The sequence below is a fragment of the Falco peregrinus genome, chromosome 11 (assembly GCF_023634155.1).
Source record: "Falco peregrinus isolate bFalPer1 chromosome 11, bFalPer1.pri, whole genome shotgun sequence".
Lineage (NCBI taxonomy): Eukaryota > Metazoa > Chordata > Aves > Falconiformes > Falconidae > Falco > Falco peregrinus.
Genome location: NC_073731.1, coordinates 14,018,484 through 14,034,924, shown reverse-complemented (window position 1 = coordinate 14,034,924; position 16,441 = coordinate 14,018,484). Strand labels below are relative to the sequence as shown.

The 16,441-nt window shown below is 32.7% G+C and overlaps 1 protein-coding gene across 1 annotated transcript in view; it reads right to left on the bottom strand.

Annotated features, from left to right (window-relative positions):
* Nucleotides 1-16,441, bottom strand: part of DNAH8 (dynein axonemal heavy chain 8) — a 137,287-nt gene that overhangs the window by 82,918 nt on the left and 37,928 nt on the right. The window contains 15 exon segments of the mRNA XM_027788521.2: nucleotides 392-616; nucleotides 2,437-2,598; nucleotides 2,871-2,975; nucleotides 3,593-3,695; nucleotides 3,842-4,005; nucleotides 4,141-4,294; nucleotides 4,673-4,872; nucleotides 5,893-6,133; nucleotides 8,778-8,915; nucleotides 9,821-9,921; nucleotides 11,077-11,139; nucleotides 11,704-11,817; nucleotides 12,835-12,939; nucleotides 13,754-13,989; nucleotides 16,195-16,321. Of these exon segments, the coding sequence (XP_027644322.2) occupies nucleotides 392-616; nucleotides 2,437-2,598; nucleotides 2,871-2,975; nucleotides 3,593-3,695; nucleotides 3,842-4,005; nucleotides 4,141-4,294; nucleotides 4,673-4,872; nucleotides 5,893-6,133; nucleotides 8,778-8,915; nucleotides 9,821-9,921; nucleotides 11,077-11,139; nucleotides 11,704-11,817; nucleotides 12,835-12,939; nucleotides 13,754-13,989; nucleotides 16,195-16,321 (2,238 nt within the window).

The window sequence follows — 16,441 nt, the reverse complement described above, 5'->3', positions numbered from 1 at the left end:
AACAACCTATGAGGAAATTATCTATGATAATAAAGCTACAAGACCCGCAGCCAACTCAACTTGTTTAGTTATGCAAGTAAGAGTAATACAACAGTTTTTTCAAATGAAGGACACATTGGAACATTTTTGTCTATCAAAATAGTTTTGCAGGAGGAAGTGGAAAATTAAAATATTCTAAGAAAAGTGTAAAAAAATGGAGCAAATATTGAGATGGTAGAACTGATGGGTTTTTTTCTAGTGTAAGCAATTATGTGCTATTTTTATTATGTTGAGATTATGGACATATCTGTCTTACAAACACACACATACACATGTAACTGTAGCTACCACATGTAAGAAAAATTATTATGACAGAAAATGCATTTGCCAGAAATCAAAATATATACTTTACCAAACAATCAAATATATCACACTGATGCACATGAATTGTAATAAGCGTTTCAAATTTCACTCTGTCAAACTTGGAAAGATCACGTGTGGTCTGCTTAATCAACATATTCAGAATCTCCAGAAATCTCCCACTGGTTATTCGCATGATTTTTCTGTCCTCTTTAGCATTCTGTAGAGCTTCTTCTGAATCATGTGTCCACAATATTTGAATTCCCAGTAATCCAACCTACAAATTTAATATGTGAAAAAAAAATACAAAACACTTTTTGAACACTATCCTTATTATAGAAGTCTTAGGTGTAACAGGGACAATAAATTATAGTGAAGAGACTCCCAAATTATCACTACATCCGGCACGATGCTCTCTCAACAGGATATTGTGCCTGAGTTAATTGGCTCTGCTGTGGTACTGGAAACTCCTGAGAAAACATTTAAAAGCTTTTATGAAAATTTGTCACATAGTGAGATACACACAGATTACGGATGAGTCTCAGATTCACTTACAGTCCCTTAGTGTACTCCAGTATCGCAAACGTAAATAGGTCTTGAAGTGTGGGGAGAAGTCCTGAAAATTTCTCATTGCCAATTTTGTAGCTAATTGAAGAACATTAAAAAAAATTCCTGTGCATTCCTACTGAATATGGGAGGGATCGCTATCTTTCAAACATGCTGTCACAACTGAAGTACAGCCTAGAGCACACTGAAGTACAAGTTATTTTGCTTCCAAATATATCTAGAGTTACAGGATGTTGTGTGTAAACTACTGTCTCAGATCATTTTGATGATCAGGCATATCCATGACAAACGTACCAATACCATTTTTTGCCACATTTCTATATACACAAACTGCCAAGACCTAAAAATTTGACTTAACCACTCTTTTTACATTTCTGACTCCCTATACCTGTAATGAGTTCATGGTTAGAGACTGTAGCAGGAAATATCCCCCCATTTTAGAACCATTAGGCCATCATCATCAGAATCTAAACAAAATTTAAAAAATTATCTTAGAGTGACCAATTAGCAGAGGAAAAAAATAAAAATCTTTGAATGTCACTCTTTCATTCAACCTAATAACAAAAGAGACAAGAAAAAAGCAGTTTGAAGAAAATATTTCAAATATTTGTCAGTATTTTGCCCAATTCTTTCTCTGTCCTATAACACAGATTTTCTTTCTCTGTACTTTAGATTTCTGTGCCAAAGACCATTTTCTAGTTCACCCCCAATCCCCACCCCAAATAATTGCACAGAAAACATTTGGATTAGCAGGACATGGGAAAGAAGATCTTTGCAGATGGTAATAAAGCCACTTCAAAATGTCTGACATGCAGACAAGACAGAGTCCTTATCTGTTAAAGGAAAAGTAAGAGATTTTTAAAAATAAACACTGCTGAGATAATACATAATTACATCATAAATATAGCTTTAAGATTGTATTGGCCAGTTTTAGTATTTGCAGAATATCTGTTAAAAGAATAACACCTGGCACTGTACAGATTAGAAAATTAGAGAGTCAGAATTTGTACAGGATGGGAAACAATTTATTACTTGTTAGTGAAACATACATTATCAGTATGATTGAGTCTGTAGGCAAACTAGAATTCTTCAAGGTAGGCTTCTACTAGGACTGCATTATCAGGAGTGACAAATATATGAATTATAAGGTAAGTCTTGTAAATTAGGAGATAAATAATCATAACTGTAGTTCTTGCAATCTTAAACTATGAAAGAGAAATCATTGTATGCATAAAATTTTATTTGCTTCTGAAAGGGGTTCAATATCTATCATAGCAGATATAAGATCTACTTCATATTCTCCAAGAGAAGAAAAAAGTCATTTTAAAGTAGATTACAAGAAAAATGTTATGCTATATATAGGATATCAAAATTGCAGTCATTAAGGATTGACTTTTACTGAGTAGATCCTTATCTTTGTTTCCTCTATGAAAACTTCCTCATATAGACATTCCCATATGCTTTTTACATCCCACCTCCCCCCACACACCATCCAGACTGCACAGAAAAATCCACATCCTGTAATCTCACCTGTGCTGGGAATTGATTAAGAAAATTCAGCAACTGATATCCTGAGTCACTAATTTGGTAATATGCTGCCCTAATTATGCCATGCAATGAAGTCTGCTGCATATGCAATAAATCCTGTAGCCAAAGCTCTACTGGTCCTTTTGCAATCACTGGAGCATCCAACTGAAAAATTAGTAAAAGCAAAAGGTACAAAATAGAACATAATTACCAAACTGTTCAAGAATGTTTGCTGCATTTCTATTCAAGACAATTACTGATTTAATTTCAATAAATCATACTAGGAATTTTTAATGAAGATTTATTATAGTTTTGTGACACAACACTGTTCATTTGTAATTAAAAATAATACAATTTATTGCATACTTTTATGTTCAATAATAGAATGATTTATCTATTAACAACATTTCTGGGAAAAAAAATAATCAGAGAATTACTGGAATTTTTTCTCCTTCTCTTGATATGACGGCCAGTATGCGATCATAATCCTTTGGGTGAAAGTCCGCTTCATTTATATTGTCAGATATGGAAGGCAGGTGTGGCTGTAAGGATAATTCAGAAACCATTCATTGTAAATACATAGCATTATAAAACAGAAAAAAAAAAAAAAAAGTCAAGTTAGGTTATCCTGCAAAGGTTCATCTGAACCTACAGATGAATTTTTGGCCATCTGTAGGTAATAATTACAGAAATGGTTGTGTACAATTTTATCTCCATTTGCTAGGGTGTTGGGTTTTTTTACAGTTTCCATAAGGTGATCTAGCAGAGCAGAGATCAGCTACTGTGTAATATCAATGCTCTTATCTCAATCAATCCCTAGGAACAACCCAGACTAGTTGGATTAATTTTTAAATATGCAAAGCAGGAAATTGTCACAGGGTCCTTTCTGTTAGTTTAGTTGTGAGAAGAGTCACCAGCAAATCACTTGATGGGACCATATTCTAGGGTTCTGAATTCTGAAGATTTTTTTTTTTTAATTACAGATATCCATTTCATATTTTGTTAAAGACTACAGAGCAAGAAACAAAACAAACAAAAAAAAAAACTCTAGCAAAGTTTATAAGAAGAAAATGTTTAAATTTTAACTTACTAAATGCTTCTCCATATTCTAACATTTTGTTATAAGCAGGGGGAAAAAAAATAATCACTAAGGTTGTACCTGAATTGTATGAGAATCACTTGCTTGTCCAAGAATTTCAAGAAGGGCAGGATCAGAAACAAAAAAGAATCTAGGAAACAGTAGTCTTTTCTTCTCTAAGTATCTTTAAAATTGAACAAGATTTTTATTAGAATATTTCAGCTCTTTGTTTTTTTCTACATAAGAGTGAAAGTAAGACTGAAATACTATTAATATTTCATATAAACTACTTAGAAACAAAAAATGCATTAAAAATCAAACAATTCATACCCTGCAAGTGATTTCTGACATACTTCCAACTGTTCATGTAAATAAGGGAGAAGCTGCTTCATAGTCCCATCCCCGACACAGCAGTTAATTACATTTGGGCTTTCACGAGCTCGTTGCATTATTCTTACCCATGATTTGTCAACATTCTGAAAAAGCTTTTCTTCCTATATATAGCAAAAACATAAGTATTTTCACAACATAATCTGTTGGAATTATTATTTTTATTATATATATAATATAATGATTATTATACAGATACCCTTTAATACACAATAATAGGCAAGCATTTTAAAGTTTACCTGGGGTAACTGTTTTGCGATATCTCCTCCTACAAAAACAGCTTCAAGATAAATCCAGAGATTCTGCACAACCAGCCATTTTTCAATTATGTCTGTAGAGCTGCTAAGCTTACAAATCCAGCTCTGAATTTCCTTTTTAAATGGTGTATTGTATCTAAAAAAGGATGAGAAGCAGAAATTATTTAATTCTAAATAAAGCTATTATAAGATAGATTATAAAATAAATAAATGGTAAAAAAAAAAACCAACACAAAACCCCCACAACTGAACAACACTTGTTTCACTTAGAGCAAGAAGAATCTCATGGAAAGTTTCTACCAGCTCAATTACATTCAAATATATTGAGACAATAGTTTGCTACTGATACATGAAAGCCTTCCACCTGGGAAGCTGCTTCATTGGACGTTGTAACATTCTGTTTCATTAAAAAATAATATTCCATTCAAATTTACTACTGATTTAGCCTAATAATAATACAGTTTCTATCTCAGTGTGTTTCTGAAAACACCATACACAATCAACTTAGAAGTACCTATTGGTCAGTAAAGAGTCAAGAATCATTAAACTGTCCTCCATCAACATTATAATTTCTGATGATTCAGTTCCTTTTAACAGTAACTCTCCTCTCCCTTTGAATGATGAAAAGCTCAGAATTTGGCTTTCCCAAATGTCAGCTATTTGAGATAGTTTGGCTTCTATATCTTTCTCCTTTGTAGCAGATAGACATATATCCTGCAAAGAAAGAACCATTTTTTTAAAATCTCCATTCTTCAGGAATAAAATCTTTCCTTATAGTACACATCTAGTAATAGAGTATTTTAAAACAATATATTAAATTTTATAAAATAGTACAGAAATGTGTCACACATGCAGAGATCACGGTACTAATTTTACTCACTCAAATTACATGTATATATAACTGAAAAATGCACATTTGGAAATGCATGGATATACCATTTCTGAGGCTTCATATTTTGTTATTTTTGCATAACAAGATTTCTGAATTGTCTTTTTTACAAGGTTTAGGATAGTGATGTAGGCTCATCAACAGATGAACTCTTACTCTTATCCCATTTCTATTTATAGAATCACAGAATTTAGGTTGGAAAGGTGACCAAGTACAATATTGTATTCAAACCAGAGCTTAATTCAAAATTAAGTGGATCACCTTGGAATGCTTCCATATAAATCAACTACGAATATAAGACTAGCTTTTGCATGCATATTTACCCTATGAAACTTGCAAACTCCATTGAGAGTTTTTTAAGGTTATGTGAGGATTCTTTTGAAGATGTGTGGTTCATGAAGTTGTATGTATAAAGATCTAGAAAAGCATTAATATTAAATATTAATAAACATGGACCCTTCCTCAAAAATTTCTGATTTATTTACAAATTTTTAAAGCAACTACAGAGTTCAAAAATTAGGTGACCATGATCATTTGAAGTATTCTTTGGGTTTTTTCCCTGTTTAAAAAGGGCTAAGAAAATCATAGAAAATAGGGCCAGCAAGAACGTGAGGAGATTACCTAGAAATAAGAATCCAAAGATTTCAGCTGCTACCTCTTTGTTCATATGGATAAGAACTTCTAAATAAAATATAAATTATTTTAAACTAGCATAGTCTGATTGAGAGTCAGGGACTTTAAGGAATTAAAACTTTTTTTAAAAGGTGATAATTTTAAAAGCAACCATATTATTTTTGCTGACAATTTAAAATAAACAAGGAGGGGGAAAAGATGTATGTACCTACCTCAATATCATCTTTGTGTTTAAGAATTGGTGCTTCCATGATGTTTTGAAGGCAAAATGAATCAGATTTTATATCAAATTGATGTCCTGTTGTTTCAGCAATACGATTCCAGTGTCTTTGCTTCATTGCTTTGTTGGTCATAATTTCCAACAAATTACAAGACTCCCTAAAATCATCAATTTTTTTCTTGAGATCTAAAAATGCTTGCCAGTGTTTGAGTCCTTTAGGTAATCTACAGCACCTGCAGTTGAGTTCAATTGATGCAGTAGTAAATGCCTCTTTTGTCAAAATAAGAATCGTTTAAACATTTTAAAAATAGATGAGGAAATATGAAGTAGCTTATATAAGTCAACATTTTCTATGTAAAATTCCAATTTGTGTCAATTAGTCTACCTTTTTAGAAAAAAATGCAAATGCCCTACTAAAACCACATAATATTTAAGTTTTAACCATTGATATATTCTTTGTAAATAAACAGTAATATTGCTTTTTGCATGAAAACATAGCTTATGTGTTGCTTATCATCACAGATACTATTGACAAAAACCCAAGCCAAATTGTTAAAATTCACATAAGTGATCCTTGTACAAATATAATATTTACTTCAATTTACAATACCAGTAATACACGTGGCACATACTAACATACACTTCAGACAGATGTGAAAATTGGAAAGATATGACCACCTTCTCCCTCTACCTTCTGTTAGTAGTCTTGAAACGATTCCAAAAGAAAATGAAAATTTTATACTTTTAACATGGAAAAACCCCCAGCGAAACATTTAAGTCAATATTCACCTCTTTGAACACATTTTTACAGAGCCTACACACTAAGAATTAAGCAGTTGACCCACCACAGGAATGTCTTAATGTAAATGATAAAGTACATCCTTAGCAAAAAAAGTAATAAAGCCTGAATCCCATTTCCCTTGGTTTTGCAGCCTTTGTCACTTACGTCTCTACCTCCCACTGATGTAATTTCATCTTTTCTGTAGCGAGTACAATACAGCAGCCTGTGTCTGGTTTAGAACTATGTCAGTGCTGTGTGGTTGCCAGTACAGTCATGCTGATTATGTCCCTGGTTGCTGTCAAACAATGTTTAATACCTGCCTGCCCTTCTCCGAGGGGGAAAAGTATTTTGTGTGGGTTTGGACTACCGTGAAGTTTTAACTTTTACAAAACTCATAGGTACTTAAGGTTATTTTGTAAGAAATCTGCCTTGAGAGTTGAAGCTAGCTGATAGATTAATGTCAGGTTCAGTGATTTGGGACAGGAATCTGGCACAGCAAAGAGGCAGACTTTGAACGACACTGCAGGGTCCAGAGCCGGGAGCCCTCTTATTCTTACTGATTCTTGTGAACCAGAAGATACTGTTTTACCCAAAGACCAGATACTGCCAATTAGATGTCTGTCAATGTCTTGCTTCTTTGAGAGACTCTTAATCCCTGAAATCCTGTCAGCATATGTAACCTCAAATTTGGGAAAGAATACTCTTTGGCACGTATTTCCTTGAAAAGTTATTAGTCTCTGTTTAATGTTTTCCACTTAAAATTTCAGAAATAATGCAAATCTATGACCCAATCTTCAACTCTGTCAAAAGTGCAATTTCAAAAATATCAAAATTTTTCACTTACCAATTTTATGCCTTATAATGGCGTATTTTATAGATCTGTTAACCTTCAGAAAAACATGTATTTACTAGACTACCTTGACAACACGTACTAGAAGCTAATAACGAAAAAAACCCCACGCATTCTGTACTACAGATCCTCTATCCCTAGTTTAGGAAGGTTATGCTACTATTTTCAATTACAGAATGCGTTAGTGTGATAAGCCATGAAAAACTGCCAAAGTAAGACCAAGAGGTAAGATATATTGACAAAATGGAGAATGGAAGGAAATAATGGGTAAATAGGTGGGATAAGTACTTAATGGCCTGAGAACAAACTATTTATATTGAAGGCTTTTCACTGCAGTTACAAAAGTAATTGCCCTGTTATACACTTCTAGTTGAACTACACTAAACAAATGTCAATTTCAGAGACTAATACAATGTATTGCTCTTATGGAACTCCGTGGTGTTTGAACACAACATAATTTGGAACACAAATTAGGCTTTAACATTATCTAAGATTGATTTACAGGTGCTATAACAGGCTGGCACCACTCTGTAACTGTAGTATAGATATACTCTAAAATACCAAATACTGGCACAAATAAAAATGTACATCAATTAGCCATGCCTTTATTTTGGAAATTAATAATGGAAGTTTCTAGAATGTTGTTCTAATAGGAGGATGGGGGGTGCAAAGATAGTGCCGAGAAAGCTAGAGTTGTTTCAGGATGGACTTTGCCAAGCTTATAACAGGACTCTAATAGGTAGCTGGAGAGCTGGCAATTGCACTCGCTGCTGTTATTCTGTTGTAAAATAATCTTTGTTCTAGTCTTCTGTATTATATTTCTTCCTAAATTCATGTATGTAATTTAAAAAAAAAAATTAAAAATACGGTTAAATTAAAAGGTCTGAAAATACTTCTGAACCCTAAGAACCAATGAACTTAAAATCAATGGGCTAATCTCCTGGCTGAAAAACTGAAGAACTTACCTTTTACAAATAAACTTTCAGCTCTCCTAACCTCTTGGTTGGTTTAGCTAAGGAGACTGACTCTTCAACTGAACGTATGCCCTTCAGTTATCAAAACTGCAGGTTAAAAGCTGGTTAACTACAAGTATAGTGTTACTCCACTCTTCCCTGAAGAATCTTATTACTTTATGACAAACCTTATCCATGGAAGTTTTGTATTTAAAGATATCAAAAAAGCTTTACTGAAATCATCTAAATCTTAATGCATTTAACATCAGTTATAAATTATATTATGAACATACCTGTTTTGAAAATCCAGAAGTTCAGCATTAATTTTTTCAATGTCTAAATCTGTCCACAGTATCTCATAATAACCATTGATAGTGTTTATTACAGTGTCATATAATCCATACAATTTCTGAAGCAAGCTTAACTCTTTCCTGTGGGGAAAATAAAAAATTATCATAACAATTTTGATCAGCTATTTGGATATCTCTCAATAGTTAAATAGATGGCATATTCAATATTACTACAAAAAATTCAGGTAGATCAATTACATTACGTTTCTTAATGTAGAAAAGAACACTTCATGAATAAAATCAACAAAAAAGAGCAGACAGTTGGTGCTAAAGACCTAATATACACACTAAACATATTTGGGGAAAATTTTCCTTTAGTCTAGTCCTATAAAACTTCCATTTATCCAAAATTAACTTAGCTTATATACCCTGAGCTGTCTCTGTGGTGCAAAGCAGAGCATGGCAAATAGGGACAATTAGTCGATTTACTTTGGAAGCACTCTGAATCCAAACAAAAACAATGATCTAAAAACAGCCAGAAAGGGTCAGATCCTCATCTGCTGTGAATCACCATCAAACCATTGAAATGGTTGGTGCAAAAATGTCAGAATCTGATTCTGATTTGTACAGCTGCTCAAAAAATTCAGACTTTCATAAAAACTCTAGTTATATTTTTCATATATGACACACTGACCTTTCCTTGCCTTTTCCTTACTCATTATTTGTACCATATCTTAATACATAATACTATATTTACTCTTCTACTTTTATATATATATATTTCTGGGGCATAGTGTTCTGCTCTTTTATATAGTATATACATGTACTAAAATAATTTGGTATGGTCCTGTTACCATAATAAAAAAATACATTTTTTTTATATGCACACCATTAGACCTCTAAAATTATCATTGATTTTTTATATTTTTTTTTTATTTTATTTAAGGCAATGGAAACTTTCCATATTGAATTATTTCCCTTTTTGGTGTATCCTAAGCCTTTCTAACATACTTAAACACCTAAGTCAGCTGTATTCCCACAGTTACCTGACTTTATGCAAAACTCCATAGTCTGTGACAGGCAATCCAAACAACTGTTCACCAGCTGAGTATGTGATATACTTTCTCCACAGCTCATCAAAGTTAGCCTGATGAAATTAGGATTCGTACAGACAAAATGTATGTTTATAATCTCGGTTTAAATTTAAAATTGTCTAATAATAAATTAAACAGTTCTAAACTTGTCTTAGAAGAATTCTATTAGGATCATATTTAAATGTCTGAAAATATTTTTGATCTAAAATTTTGAACAGGGCTCATGTAAGGTAATACTCAAATCCATATATTGAATTCAGATAGTGAAAGTTTATGTAAGAAGCAATAATTTGAAGAAGCATTTTATAAAAATGGGATGTGAAATGAATTCCACATTATCAAGGGAGGGAAAAAAAAAAAGAAGAAAATATTTGCATTGATAAAATATACAGCCTGAAAACAACTACTGAAGAGTGCCAAAAAATACAATTACTTTCATAGTATAACTGCTATCCAAAGAATATGATCACCACAGGAAAATGGAATGAAGAATGATTTTGGCAGTTACTATCCATAAGCACAAAGCATTCTCTTGGCAAAATAATAAATACAGTAAATTCAACCAAAATCACTTCATTTTCAGTACATATTAGATGCATTAGGAAGTTTAAACACCTTCTGTTAGTTACTTAGTGCATTTCATAAACTCTGACTTTGTTTTTTACTGAGTCTATACGATATGTAAGAGACTGACAGAAGTCTTGCTGAAAAAGTCTTCAAGGTACTATTACATGCAGAGAAAGGAACAAGGATTAAAAATAGATTAAAAACTGGTTACGGACCTATGAACTAAGGTTCATAGCAAACAAGTATCAAATTGAAAGACAATTATCTAATGGAAAGTGTGATCTTTAAAAGATTAAAGGATTGGGTTATGTGACTGATACATAACCTGGCTTCTTCTCAGTCATTATCAAGTTGTTATACTTGACTTTTCCCTCTTATACTGCTTGTATTATTTCAAATCAATAATTTATGCTCACAAAACATGAAGAACAAAGCAAGGTTACACATCAATCAATCATCAGTCCTTCCATGTTAAAAAAAAAAATTGTCTGATAGAAACTATAGTTAACATAATAATACACAAACTATCCACCAAGACACATTTATCAAAGATTGTAGAAGTGTCTTTTTCTAAAGTTGTTTTGATAAGCAACCACAGATTAATTTTAGTTATTTGGAAACTCAACAGTTCATTTTCTTACCTGAAAAATCTGCAGCCTATTACTGGCTTCCTGAGGTGGAATACCAGGAACCATAGGTCCTTCCTTTTAAACAAGCAGTTAACAAAAAATGAGTATTAATTCTCAAAGTGACTGAAAGCTACTGTAATTTACAGGTCATCATAAAATGCATATTTTTTGGTAGTCAAATTCCAATCAAGTTTTGTATCCTGGTAATGTTATTTTTATGAAATTGAAAAATTCTTTAGCTTAAACTCAATAAGATTACACTTCCATTTTTCAGATTTTGTTCTTTTGCTGAAAATAAAATACTCGGTGAGTGGGCCAAGATCATCTCTTTAATGCTGATGTGCAAGCAAAGGTGCCACAACATGTGTTACAATTTCTAAATCAATTTCTAAATTCATTTCTTAATTAAGATTTCATGGTGATTTTTACCACCAGGGATTCTTTAATTTCCTTACAGATTAGCGTGCACTATTATTTCTTTATACTGAAGATTTTGACCTATAATGATGGCTGCTTAGCAACCACTGCATCAAAAATCCAGTAGCTGAGTAAAATAAAATTCTGGCACCCAACTGCTTCAAACCAAAAATATTGGAAACCTACGTACAAGTCTTACAGGTAACTACTAAATTCATTTACCATTTCATATGACATTTCAAAGTTTGACACATCCTCCTGAAAAACTGCGACTGATTCTAGCAAATGACTCTTAAATTTGGGCTGAACTCGAACCAGCTCATCTTGAACTCTGGTCTGACATACAAAAGATTAAAATCAAAGTTATTTCTTTAAAAAAAAACAAGGAACAGATATTTGAGCTATATATAGAACAAAATTATAAATAAAAACTATTAATTCTGAACAAAAATAATTATTTTAAGCTAAATAGATTTTCTTTCCTTTTATGGTGCTGTGTTCAACTTTTGATACAAAAAGTGGAAAAAAAACCCCAACGAAAACCTGTTAGAAAATCTCCCCTCCATCTTTAAGTGAATGTCTTTCATTACAAGGGGGTGGGGGAACAAAAGGACACAAAAAGGGGGGGTGGGGGAGTGGAATATTGTAATCTCTTTCTCAGTTTCCCTCACTCCAAAAGAACTCACAAAACCCAAAATGTTACAATACTCTTCCTCAATGGATGGCTCAGCCTTCTCTTTAACAACTTCCTTATCCTTTTTTAAAAAGCTTTTGGGTTTTTCTCTCAAGCTGGTTGACATATAAGTGTAAAATACATTTGAGCTTGAGCCCTTTCCAGAGTGATTAATCCTAATTGTTCCAACAAAATATGTATGTATTTCCATCTAACCTTCCACATTACAGAATATATTCAATAAACATTGAGCTTTTGAGGGATATGAGGCTGTTCTGAGCAATAAAGGTAAAATGCAATCACCACCTAGGGGTAAGGGCACTGACAAATTATGCACCTCTTAAAAAGAGGTTATCTAAGGGTAGTAATCTTCCTGATCAGACAAATGACACAAAAACTAGAAATGAGAAAGAGCAGAAAGAGCAGATGGACATAATAAATGTCTCATTTTCTTGCATGTTTTAAGTATATATCTAAAATGTACAATAATACTTAAATATTGAAGAGTTCTATAAAAATAAAATTAGAAAAAGAACACACTAATAAAAGCTGTAGACACTAGTGTGCAAATGAGGCCGTGTGAGAAGACGGAGTGAAGTCACAATTGGTCCCACATTGTCATTTATAATCTGGAAAAAGCACATGAAGACAAATGGAAAGTAACAGTTTTATATACTTACAGCTTTGGTCTGTAATTTATTTAAAGAATATCTAAGTGTATCAACTCCTTCTGATTCCTCTTTTGTAATGTCAATTTCAAAAGTATTTAAAATGGCATAGGCTTCCTAGATGAAAAAGCAAAACCTTAGGAATGATGCATTTAAAGTTCATTTCCAGGAACACAGATCCAATTTGTAAGAAACATTTCAAATAAAATCTGTTAATGTAATTTAGGCATAATTACTATTTTTTTAAATAAGGATGATGAATGAAGAACTAGGGAACAACAGCAAAACGTATTTCTTCAAAGATGTATTGGATGAAATGCTAGGAAAAAAATCTACAAACAATTTTAATATTAAAAATACATAAACTTTATCATCCTAGTGGTATTTTTATTCTACTGATCTACATTCCACCTGAATGCAGATTTTGATGATTTTTTCCTGACTTTGAATAATTACAGACACTGCATATTTTTAAATGTTTTGCCATTTATACATATTTATTACTATGCTTGCCAAACTGTCAAATGCCTGTGTAAGTATTTGTTACAGAATGACCCTTTCTTATCGCTTGTTCTCATTTGCAATTTGTTTGCATATCTTCTGCTTTATTATCCTCCTCATACACACATGGCATTATTTAAAAATAAGATCATTTGCATATTTTATCATTTTCATATTTTATAATTTCCTAACTGGTAGACAATAGATTTGTTAATGAAGACAAACAAAAGTGTCTAGCAAAGTATCTGATATCGATTCATAATTTATAATAAAAATAACAGCAAAAATCTTACTTTCTTTCCCATTTTCAGCCTAGATCCTTCAGGACAGTAAACTCATTGTTTGGGTTCTCAGTTTATCTTATGACTCCTGTTATATAATATAATTATCAAGATACTAATTGAGATTAAAAAAATAAAAATCATCTTACTTCTATAGGTTCCAGAGTCATATCCATTTGTATTTTATTATCACGAATGATAGATAAAGCTTCCATTGCAAATCTGACATCATCTAAGTCATGCAGAGGTCGAGACAATTTCTTTAAATATTCAGTTATAAACGACATCATGTCTGTCATTTTTTTTTTATATTCCTCATGTAAATAATGACAGAGGAGCATCTTCCAGGCTTTGGCTTCAATTGCTAAAGCTGTTTTCAGTGGTCCTGATTTAAAATAAAAAATTGAAAAAAACTTATTCAATCTACATCTTAATATTTTCTGTAAAAAAGCCCCACATCATCACACATGGTTCTTTAACAGCAAATAGGAAATGTAGACAGGCAATCCAATTACTGCATTTTAAAACAATTTCAATTACACTTAAATATATTTCTGTTGGTTTATTGTACATTATGATATCTGTAAAACATGTTGGTAAGCTTATCTAATAGAACATATAGAGAAGATGAATAATGACAAAAATGTTTATTTATTAATGTAGATTTTCATAGAATACCTTGGATATATATTAACCAAATGCATAAAGTTCAGTTATATTTAAATGGTTTATACCCATTGAAGAAGTGGCATCTTTGAATTTCAATATTGGGATCTGGAATACTTCCCAACTAAAACTGTGAGGCGTCATATGCAGTTAATGTATACACACAAACCAACACTGAACAGACAGAAAAGCCAATCACTGGCACCGTAACTTACTATCAGAATATATTAATATTTTAGTAGACAGCATTTTTCACTCTGGTGAAAGACACCAAAAGATACTAACAGCATATAGCCTTTCTGCTCACAAAAATTTTAGAGCAGATAGAATTTCTTCTTTAACGATGGGGCTATTAACATTAAAATCTGACTCCTAAAGGCCAGGGTAATTCAGGAAAAGTACTGTATCCGAATTTCTTCTTTAACGATGGGGCTATTAACATTAAAATCTGACTCCTAAAGGCCAGGGTAATTCAGGAAAAGTACTGTATCCTGTCCAGAAGCGAAAATACATAAATGATAATAAATCAATTCTCAAACTTGAGTCAAAAAAAACCCCATCAACACAAACAACCCAACAAAACAATCCAAACCTGTTTCCCCAGATCATAAAAACATTTAATATCCTTGCTCCTGAACCTGGAGGATTTGGCTTCCTCTGATGCAGTGATCACAGATGACGGAGTAGTGTGACAAAATCCATACTCTTTGCAACACACTTTTTCTTACCACTCTTGGTCACAGAATAATAAACAGCAAGAGTTTTCCAGGGTGAATTAATTGGCTCCAGAGTGGTTTCATTCATAAGAGTTGTATCCAGGAACTGGATGAGGATATACAGTCTGACAATTTTAATTATTCACAGAAAAAAAGCTAGGGATAGCATGCCACCAAGATTCTGAAATGAACTCTAGTAATGGAAGTGTGTGGCTTCTGTCTTCTCTAATGTACGAGGAAGACAAATTGCGCAGAGATTATTTCTCAATCTAATCTCTCAGACGATGGGGTTGCTCACTAGAAACATGGCCACAATGATATCTGGAGAGTTTCTGGGGAAACATTTTCTACTTGTCCCTAGATAGCAACTGTGAAAACATCTGCCACAGAAAATCAAAAACCAAAAGAAGAGTGACATTGGTTCAGAGAAGACATTAGCTATGTAATAATCTGTCAGGTGAGATGGATAATTGCCATTTAAATCCTTGCTTCTTTGTCAGCACAAACAGCTTAATTCTTCAACAAGCAGTTGTCTGGAGAGAAAAAATTTTTCCACCCCTAACTGTTCTTTAGAGTAACATGATCAATGAGTACACCAGGTTGTCACGGCCACAGAAGGCCAGGTACTGAAACATGGTGCAGTATAGAACTGAGGAAACACATGCTGTATGAGGGAATATACTCCAACACCAAGTCTTGGTGCCAGCTTTCTCTTACTTTAAAGACACTAGAGGTGGACAGGAAAATACATGATACTCTGAGAGCTAAGGATGCTAAACAAGGGAATGGCTAGAAGCCATCTCCTGCTGAAACAAGCACCAAAAGTGAAAAAGAAGATAATGCAGCTATGTGCTAGTCTTATGATTTATGCTTCCAATGCTCTTTATGATCACTAGCTGACCTGGTGCCAGAGATGACCAAATTAAATGTCAATATATATTCATTAACACTTTAGCAAAACTCCGTGATAAGTTCACAACCATGCCAAAACTGAATTTCACCACTCCAAAGAGGAGAAGGCAAGTGGAATGGAGGATTTTTTCAAGTCAGATTTCTTAGAAGGGTGTGAGTGAGCTCTGGCTGATTAGAGTGGTCTCTTTAGTAATTTCAAGTCATATTGTATACATGTATTTCTGAGAACAAACCAAATAAGATGACTATTATATTCATTATTTTTCTGTACATAAAATGATAGGAAAATATCATACCTGTATGCAGTTCAATTGGACCAAGAAGAATAATGGGTTTAAAATCTTCCATCTCTTGCTCAAACATAACATAGTGAAGTATTTCTTTTTTAATTTCAGTCAGACATGGACAGGTAGCCAAAAATTGCTGTGTGTAGTTTAAAAAGTCAATCAACAAATGTCCTTTTTCATATTTTTGGTTAAAAAAGTGGCAACAGTTATTTGGGAATTACTGGAAATATATACCAATATTATTCCTGGTTTTAGC